Source organism: Nyctibius grandis, chromosome 16, assembly GCF_013368605.1.
Source record: "Nyctibius grandis isolate bNycGra1 chromosome 16, bNycGra1.pri, whole genome shotgun sequence".
In the NCBI taxonomy this organism is placed as follows: Eukaryota; Metazoa; Chordata; class Aves; order Nyctibiiformes; family Nyctibiidae; genus Nyctibius; species Nyctibius grandis.
In genome coordinates, this window is record NC_090673.1 from 11,819,583 (window position 1) to 11,829,646 (window position 10,064).

At 48.4% G+C, this 10,064-nt stretch overlaps 1 protein-coding gene across 1 annotated transcript; it reads right to left on the reverse strand.

Moving 5' to 3' along the window:
* Nucleotides 1–1,098: 1,098 nt before the first annotated feature.
* C16H9orf78 (chromosome 16 C9orf78 homolog) lies at nucleotides 1,099–5,492 on the reverse strand. Its single transcript, XM_068414175.1, has 9 exons — nucleotides 5,348–5,492; nucleotides 4,512–4,571; nucleotides 4,100–4,151; nucleotides 3,815–3,885; nucleotides 3,543–3,620; nucleotides 2,915–3,112; nucleotides 2,320–2,456; nucleotides 1,468–1,566; nucleotides 1,099–1,263 (listed from the first exon to the last, which is right to left on the reverse strand). Exons 1-9 carry the CDS (start codon nucleotides 5,428–5,430, stop codon nucleotides 1,172–1,174), a joined length of 870 nt encoding a protein of 289 aa, XP_068270276.1. The 5' UTR covers nucleotides 5,431–5,492; the 3' UTR covers nucleotides 1,099–1,171.
* Nucleotides 5,493–10,064: the final 4,572 nt, after the last annotated feature.

The window sequence follows — 10,064 nt, forward strand, 5'->3', positions numbered from 1 at the left end:
TCCCTCAGCCGTTCCTCATAGGACATACCCTCTAGACCTTTCACCAGCTTTTTTGCCCTCCTCTGCACTCGCTCCAGCACCTCAACGTCTTTCTTGAAGTGCGGGGCCCAGAACTGAACACAGTATTCAAGGTACGGCCTCACCAGTGCTGAGTACAGGGGGACAATTACTTCCCTAGTCCTGCTGGCCACACTATTGCTGATACAAGCCAGGATGCTGTTGGCCTTCCTGGACCTCTGGGCACACTGCTGTCTCATGTTCAGCCGGCTGTCCACCAATACCCCCAGGTCCTTTTCCACCGGGCCGCTTTCTAACTACTCTTCCCCTTCACGTATCTGCACATCACACCTCCCGGGAAGATGTGGCTGACACTGGCTGAGGGGACTCTGGCTTCTTCACCAGCTGCCATATTGACCCTGTCCTAAGAGCTGAAAGTGAGATTTTCCTCCAACACAACGGTTACAACCTGATCCAGTTATCTTCTTCACAGCTAAAACAAAATGCAGTGAACTGCTACAGAAATAAGTCTACAGGGGGAAAAAGATAGAAAACAACATGGTACATGATATAAAATCCCTGGCACTGTGCATCTGCTGTCGTTTCTTGCACTGGTGGCAGACCCAGCACGGCAGCACCAGGCACAGCCAACACCGCAGTTTCTCCCGGAGCACTTGCATGCCAGGCTGAGGAGCAGCAGCGCTGAACACACTGCTGCAGCATCTCAGCCTTACATGCTCTGCACAGCAAAGGCCCCTGGGAACAAACAAGAAGTCTCTTACAAAGTTACATTCAAGCAAAATGGCTTGAAACCTTCTCTTTATGTTTACAGGGCAAACAGCACTGCTGCTTTAAAGAATCTCTTTCTTTCATATTTTTAAGAGGGTGAAAGACTCATTAAAAGCAAGTTTGTTTTCTCACTAAAAAATGCCAACCATGAAAGCTCACGTTCTTATAAAAGAAGATTTATAACTGAAAAAAAGTTATATACAAGATTTTACCGACCAAAGAGTTCACCTGCAAACTGATTCACTACAAGAAGACAAGAAAAGCTTTGTAGGTAACACCAGCACGTGAAGGCAGTGACTCTCCCCACATCCATTTCAGGTCATTGACGCAAAGTCCTTTATTAGTGGAAAACAAGAACAACTGCAAGGACTTCGGTCCACGTTCATCAGTATCGCCTATTCATCTTCTTGAATTTCTCATAGTGATAATCGTCTGTTGCTTTTTCATTGAGAGGACGTTTGCGATTGGGAGGAGAGCCTTCAAAAGAAAGAGAAGGCAATATGATTTCCTGTAGGGGTACACCAAGTGCAACAGCCTCTCAGGGACTTAGGTTGCTCCGTTTCCCCACTATCCCAGGGCACCCAGAGAAGAGGAGGTAAGAAGAGCTCCATCATTTCTCTGTGCAAGACCCCTGAAGAGCTTCAGTGTCTCTCCTTATGCCATTTCAGATTAGGAACTTACGCTCAGGTTCTGGCCTCTCCGTATCCCCCACTCTCAGTGGACGGGGCTTTGGCTCTTCTTTGTTCCTCCGCACTGGTGCATTTAGCTCCTCATGATAAACTGAAAGAAGGAAAACGTCAGATAAGGAGGATTATCTGGAGCGGTGTTATTCAGACAGACATATATCTATGGCAGTTGTTACCACTGATCTTTAGCAGAAACAACAGAAGCTCAGAACAAGCATTCTTGTAATTGGGTTCTATGGGTAATCAATACATGCAAGATGGGAGACAGCAGACGTCAGTAGCACTATTTCATCAGAAGTGGCCCAAAGACTCTTCATTTCCTTCACGACACACAAATCTGACTCCAGATCACCCCGGTAAGCACGGTTAGACACAGCAGAAGGCTGCCTTTCCTCCAGATGGCTGTGGTATGAGAGGCTCTCCTGGAAATTGATTCCCATCCCCTGTCTAGTAAGGTCTATGTTTGCTGGACCACTGGTCTGCTTTGGCAGCCTACAAAATGGATCCTCTCCGTTATAATCCATCCTTTAGGCTAACCGCAGATGAGGCGGGCATTTCCAGCACACGCTCAAGACAGAACTGAAAGAAAAAGGCTTGAAATTTATGAGGCAGTGTCAGCTGGGAGTGCAAGAGCAGAAAGTCAAGCCATGAGTACTATGTCCCTCTCCTTGCTGACGAGTGGAAGAAAAAGACCAAGCCAGGTGCGGTCCATATGAGCATCCCAGAGAAAGGAATCAGACAGCTGTTTGTGCCGATACACGAACTAACTCCTCCTGCATCAGACTCCATCCCAACTGAGACAGCTGAGAGGGTCACACCTGGGTCAGGAGAGCTACATGAGACTTACATCTGTTGTGTTGGACATAGTTAACAGCCATGTTGGTGGGAACAAAGGAAGTTTCGCTGTCTTTCTTTTTGTTCTGCTGCTCTGCCAGCAGCTTGGCCTTGGCCTCTTCAGTTGAGATGATGTTTTTTATTTTTGCACTAGAAGAAAAACAAAGAAAAAAATATTCATATTTAGAAAGGCTAGTAGGCATAGAAGTGCTAAGTGGCTGGGTTTGGGGTATAGTAATAGCACTGCTATGGTAGCTGATGTGTTTTTTGGGAGAGGAGGCAGTGCTATAGAAATAGGCGCTTTGTTTCAAAGGCAAAAGGGATGCTCGCATCTTTGGTGCATCCTCTTTCAGTGCAGGGCATAAACTGATCCTCCAGAAAGCTGCTAGATTCAAGTCACAAGAATTAAAGCTTTTTCCCAGAAATCATATGATGGAGCTGCACTGGAGCCCTACCACTGTGTAGAACACGCTGGGCAAGATACCGCGCTAATCCCATCACAGAGCCAAACAGGGGCTGTATAATCCAGTCGTACCGCAGCTCTGCCAACCAACACTTGCTCATCCTGGCAATTCAGGCCATAACCAACAGATCTGTGAATGACATACTCAATTCCCAGGTCCACTTCTGGAATGCCGCTCAGCATCTGGTTGGACAGCATCTCCTCCGTCTTCTTGGCAGAGGAGACACGGATGCTCTCCGGCAGCTCGTACAGAGAGTCCTCGGCATTCTTAAGCTTCACCTTCTGCTCCTCATTCTCCACAATTCCCTTTCTCTTCTTCAGCTCAGTCTCAATGTACTTCATCCTAAACAGCAACACACGAGGGACACAGCATTTAATTCTGTTTTCCATACTCTGTCCCAGCACTGCAGAGCACAGCTGCATCACTGTCCCGATAGCTAGGAGAGAGGAAGGAATAGTCTCTCCAAAACTAACTCAGCTCACATCCATTGCAAGAAGCAACTGTCCCAGATATAATCAGATCCTCCCACTCCTTTCACAACCAGCAGGAAAGGCTCCCACTGGTATTTAATGCCAAGCTAGCTGGTTGGCACTTCCCACTGTGAAAAAGCCTGCTCAAGTCTGGTAGCCGGGAGGTGAAAGGGCAAGTGAAAGTTTCAAAGGACTGGGAAGATGTTCTGGGATTACTCAGAATCCAAGACAGAAAAAAATGAATTGCAAGGGGACACCCAACCCCAAATTCAACATCCCAGACACAAGACAGCACAACTCACATGTCAGCATCTTCATCCCGCCTGTTGGTTTCGGCTGAGAAGGACGTTCCTAAGTTTAGATCTTCCTCTTCATTAATCCTAAATGGAAACCACAATGTTTACAGTTGTGGGTTTGTTTTTTTTTTAACTAGGTTGACAAGCTAGGGTAAGAGGAACTGGCCAAAGGGCATGATGTTAAACTCTGCAAAGCAACACAACATCAGGTTACTTCATTACTAGCTGTCATTTAGTACTAGTCCTGGAAGAGACCTTCAGAGCTCATGTGCACCCACCTGTCCTTGCCTCTTTCTTTCAGCTTCTTCATGTCCACCATCCCTCCAGATTTCATCTGGAATGGGTCGTCCTGCAATATAAGAAATAATGAGAAACCCTGCAGCTTCCCTCCACTTTCATGCTAGTCTTCAAAACCTGGATAAAAACACAGAAAACATGGAAGTATTGAGCCGTGACACCAGTTCAAGCCCAGGCCAGACTCGCACAGTGATCGGCTGGACCACACTGATGTTTTCACATCATTGCATCTTAGCGCCAAGGCGATCAAAGTGCCCAGCACTTACCACAAGCGTTGCTTCTTCTTGCAACTTCTCTCCCACAAGCAGAGCTACGGCGCTAGGCAGGCAGTGAAAGAAAATAAATAAAATTCAGTGGAAGGAAACGTATTACCAACAATGTTGCATTTCTTTATCCTTCTCAAAATCGAGCAGATGGTCTCACACAGTGTATTAACACTAAATTGTCAATCTTCCTAATCCCTGTCCCAGACTCCCCCTCTTTTCCATCCTCAGGCTTTGGTGGAGGAACTCCTCTATCCTCAGGCTTTGGTGGAGGAACTCCTCTATCAAGAACGTGGTTTTGGCACTCTCTGACATGGAACGGTTTCTACTGAAAGGAGGCACGTGGCAAGAGGGAAATTTCCATTACAGCATCAGACAAAACACAACTTCTCATCCTTGGTGCTACACCCCTTACCTCACCCCATTGGGTCGCTTTCTGAGGCTCTGAACTTCTCTGGCTTCCTCAACTTTTAACCTGAGGAAAATACATTTGACTTAGTACTTGATGCTTTGGTTTTAATGAATTAACTGAATTTGATTTTTTGCAGTTAATAGAGAATCTTCTAGACAGGCTTTGCCTTAAACTTCTGCATATCAGTGTCCACTTTTCTGGTTACAGATGAGGTAACTATTTTCTATTTTACTTTATTTAAGCAATTCCATTTATTTAAGCAATTAGAAAAACCCCACATGGCATCTGCTGGATGTGTCCCTTCAACATGCCTTCCCTCAGCTGAGGAAAGAAGCACCCAGACATCGAAAGGCTTTAGCACGATGCCAATATGGGAATAACGAGCCAAGGATCAGTGGTTTTAGTCGACGAGCCAACTGCCCGACCGCCCCCCGCCTGGCCCCGTACTCGAGGGGCGACCCCCCCACGGCCGCGGGCTCCGCTCGGGCAGCCGTGCACGGGCTCGCGTGCGGCTGCGGCCGGACTCGACAGGGTGACACGGAGGTGCAGGGAGTGACGGTGGGACATCGCAGGGGAGACAGCGTGACGCGGCACCGTGACGGTGTATAACGGCGTGATGCGATGCTGCGACATGACGGTGTGACGCGGCGATGTAACACGACAGCGTTACGTGATGACATGACGACACGAGGCGATGGCGTGACACGACCGGGCGCAGCACGGCCGGACTAACGCCGACCCGGGTCCCGTCCCCGTTCCCGACCGCCGCAGGGCCGGGCGGGCCCGTACGGCCCGGGACCGGTGGGCCCAGCCGGGCTCTCCGCCGGCTCCCGACCCACCTGAGCTCCTCAGCGACCTGCTCGTCCTCCTCCTCCTCGTCCTCCTCCTCCCTCCGCCGGCGGAAGGCCTTCGGGGCCGGCATGGCGCCGGCTGCTGCGCCCCGACACGGCCCCACACCGCCGCCCCCCCAGCTCGGCGCCGGGCGCGTCGCGCGGCGATGACGCCACAGCCCCGCGACGAAGCCGGGCGGCGCCGCCCGCCAGCACCGCGGCCCGGCGGGAGCCGCCGTTCCCGCTCCCGCCCGTCCCGGCGAGCGGCGCCGCCTCCCGCGCCTCCAGCAGCGCGGCCTTCGCTCCGCCGGTCGGGCTGAGCCCCCGCCGGGCCCCCTCTGCCGTTAACCCCCCCCCAGGCGTGCCCCGGTGGCTTTATTTCCGCAGCTGCCGGTGCGAGCTGTGCCGGGCGGGGCGGTTATCGGGAGCTGCTGGAGCTGCGCCGAGGGCGGCGGTGGGGCCCGCCGCGCCCCATGGTTTTTTCTTAAAAGCTAAATGTCTAGGTGCACCGTCACATTGCGCCCTCCAGTAATAAACCTGGGTTAAAACCCGGTCTCCTGTGCCTGTTCTACGTAGAACACGTGGCTTTCCGATACATGATGCGGTGCAAACGTTCATCTCGGAGTCAGAAGCGCCTGAATTCTGGTTCTTCCTTGTCAGCAGAGCAGCTCGGTCAATGTTTCTTTCTTGTGTATCTCAAGCATTTTGTGAAGGGTCTAATTTGTTGTTCCCATTGTACTTCTGCTCTTTTCTCTCACTAGGTTGGTTGTCCTTATGTTGGTTGTGGGCAGTCCTTTGCTGACCACAGCACGCTTCACGCACGGGTGAGCGTTTCTCTGTTGTCCATCTTAAAACAGACAGAGGTGGATTCTTCCCATTGCCTAATCCTCTTTTACCCTATCCTGGTAGTGCAGTGCTCCAACTTGAGCCAGCTGTCAAATCGGAGTCATCATTTCAACTTTTAATTTTTAGGCCAAAAAGCACAACCTGATGGTGAATCTGACACTTTCCGCGTCTGGCGTTAGGCCTGAGAGAAGGAAGTGTTCCTCGCTGTCCCTCCAGACCCAGCAGCGCCTTCCCCAGAAGGCTGTGTCTTTCTCACCCTGGCTTTCCCTCACTGCTTCAAGCAAAGGGGCAGTACCCCACACTGGGGAACTTCCTACCCAGCTGAGCTCTGTTAATATATTGCATTTTAGAGGATTGCCTCATTCAGCACAGCCAAGAAACACAACAGTGCCAGGTGAGCTCTGCCATCCCCAGGGCCAGTTTACCCTCTGATGGGTGTCATGCTTGGGAGAAGGTCTGCCAGTAGCCAAGTCAAACCCACCCACCTTTTTCCCCACTGGTTTCTCTCCTTGCAGAGCCAGATAATCTGCTTCCACAGATATCATAGCAAGGCACACTAAGTCCTGACAGATGATAGCTACTTCCTTACCATGAACCGGATTCCTGGTGGCAGAGAGGAGGCTGGAAGCAGTGGTGGGCACTCATCTCCCGCAGCCAGGCTCAGCAGGTCCCCTTCTCCTGAGCAGAAAGGTCAAAACAAGGATCTAGGCAAAATGAGGGTCATCCAGGCAAAGAGGATTGTCTTTTCAGAAAGAGGGATGTGACTGGAGTTTGCACTGCAAGGAGAGGGGACAGAAAGAGATGTGGGTCCTCCTGGGAGACAAACATGCTTTTCTCTGGGCACTGGTGGGGAGGCAGCAGCCTTGAGCTGGCCCTGGGGATGCAGGAGCTCCACACTGTGTTTTGCTGTGTCTGGGATGGGACAGCGTGACCCAGCAAGTCCCAGCGCCTGGAGAAGGAGGGTGTCTTCATTTAGTCCGCACCCAGGGCTAAACAGTAACAGTTGTTCTATCACCCAATGTCCCTTCCCCGACCAAGAAATAGAATTGGGAAAAGGAAGGAGGCTCGTGGGTTAAAATTTAAACAGCTTTAGTAAAATAAGGAAACCAATATCAATGCTAATACAAAACACACAAAATTATACTTAGCCCCATGGAGTAGTGGCAAGTTACTCCAGGGATACCAATCATTGAGAAGAAGGAGAGAAAAAAGGATGGGAGGAGGAGAAGAAAAAAGAAAAGAAAAGAAAAGAAAAGAAAAGAAAAGAAAAGAAAAGAAAAGAAAAGAAAAGAAAAGAAAAGAAAAGAAAAGAAAAGAAAAGAAAAGAAAAGAAAAGAAACCCAAAAAACTCTACATTTCCCCCTGCTATCTCCAGCAGCTTTCCCATTTATAGTGAACCTGATGTTAATGTTACAGCACACACCTATGGGCCAGCCTGGGGCAGCTGCCCTGGGTTTAACTGCTAATGGCCCTGATCACCATCCCCCAGCTGGCCACAAACTGAAACAAAATGTAACAGTGACATTTTGTAAAATGAAAAGTGACTCTATAAATTTTATCCCCAGGAAACCAGGACACTCTCCCACACAGGTTCTGTGGCAGCTGCTGCAGTGTCCCCCCCTGGGGCAGCAGCTCTGGGCAAGGCTGGAGCCTGTTATAGAAATTTTCACACGATTAATGAAAACGTTCTTATGATTGTAGAGAGACAAGAATCAATAGGGGTGAAATAGAATAGTGAATAGAATAATTAATATAAGTCTATCTGAATAAACACAGGTGGGCTTTCACAATCCATGAATATTGTTCTCAAAGCTCCTTGTGTAATCCTGACCTAGGACTGAACAAATCATCAATCAAAGCTTAATGAGTAGCTAAGCAGGAGTAGGCCTAGAAGTATTACCTTCTGATGATTTTAGTAAAGGGGATGTATGGTTAACCTTTTCTTTACCTTAAAAGAAATATAGGACACTTAGAAATAAAAATTAGTATAGATAAGGTTTTAAATATAACTTTAGTTGTTTTTAAGGTTGAACGTTTAGGAGACACTGGCGGTGGGAACCGGACTCTGGTCAACCTGAATCAGGACGGGACGCTGATCACGGCAAGAACATTAAGGACGCCGATCACAGCAAGAACATCGGGGACAGGGTGTCGACCGGAGTCAGAGCGGAACCAGAACATATAGATCAGCTGACCAATGGAAAAGAATGGACTTTTGTGGACTCTTGACGAAGGAAGAAAGAGGAATTGAAATAGTTAGTGGATTATTAACAGAAGCTCGTGAGAAATTTATGATGTAATTGATTATTAGTTTCTATATAAACCGATAGTGAATTTGAGTCAGGTACCATTCACTGCGGTGGTGGTCCAACTCTGAGTTGTTTAATAAAACCAGCAAACCTAGAGACCCGGACTCTGCCAATTTTCGTTAACAGAATTTGGCACCCCAGATGGGACTCTAGGACACTGCTCCGATTCTCTGAGCATTCCCGTCTCCAACGCCTAATTGCCGGCAACAAGGGTGAGTTCACCTGGTGGTCTTGGGAGTGGGTATACTCAGACACTAGGAGCCTGTGTGTTTAAAATTGCTGAGGAATTTTTGAAACAAAGGTAACCCGGGAAATTAAGGAAAAGGTAAAATGGGAATTGGACCCAGCATTGAAAGGGGTACGCCCCTTGCTGAGGTTTTGGAGAATTGGAATAGAATCCCGTTGACCGGGACATGTGGGAAAAAGGAGACTGATTTTGTTGTGTCAAGAAGAATGGCCATTTTTAACTAGGATCCGAGGTGGAGGACCTAGAGGCATCTGGCCCTCTAAAGGGACCTTTGATGCACAAAGTTGAAATTTTTAAGGGTAATCCTCGAGGATGAAGGGAGTCAAGATATTGAATTTTGGTATATTTGGTATTATTGGGCAAATACAAAGAAAGGCAAAAAAGAGACTAAACAAGTGAAACCTTCCATTCCTTCAGCGCCCGTGCTGGAGGAATTGAATTCTTTCACTGACAAGGGATTTGGCATGTATCCCATGAGGTTGGAATACATCCCAAACCCTAGAGCTGGACCTCGAGCTCCGCCAGAGGTTCCACCAGTCCAAGCTGTTGTGACACATGAACCTTGGAAACAAGGAGATTTAGTAAACTGGCAATCAAAATGCCACGCATCAGAGAGGATGCTGAAAAATGTGCTTAGATACTATCTGGCATTTTTACTGATTATTCTCCAAATTGGAATGATGTAAAGACCCTCATGAGAGAGCTCTTTACAGCAGAAGAGAGGAAAAAAAAAACCTTACAAAAGGATCGGGAAATTACATAAAGAGTTCAAACTCAAGGGCTACAGCCCTGGCCCGATCAAAACCCAAATTGGAATTTGGCCACTGAGGATGGCGCCAGACTCCAATGAGAAGCCCTACAGCAACTGGTGGAGGCTGTTCGGCAAGCTGGCGAAAAAAAAAAAAATTACTAATTGGACAAAGGTAATGGAATGTAGGCAAAAAACCTGATGAACATTCCAGTGATTACTGGAATCGGTTAAAAGCTACTCTCCTGAAATATGGAGGAATGACAAGGGAGAATTTTCAGGAACCCCTTGCAATCAGTGTATTTGTGGATCAATCTGCACCTGATATTAATAAATATTTCACGAAACATATGCCAGGGTGGCAAGGCGAAAGCCTCACAAAGATTCTTGGCATTGCCACCTTTGTATATGATGGGAGAAGTGAAGAGCAAAAGAAACAAGATCAAAGAAAAGACAGAAAGGAGCGAGAGGGAGAGAGAGATCAACCTTTCGGCACTGCAACTACTCAGAATTACCAGCACGGCAGGGGAAGAGGTTTTTCACAACGCTGTGGAAGGGGAGACCGAGGAAGATAAA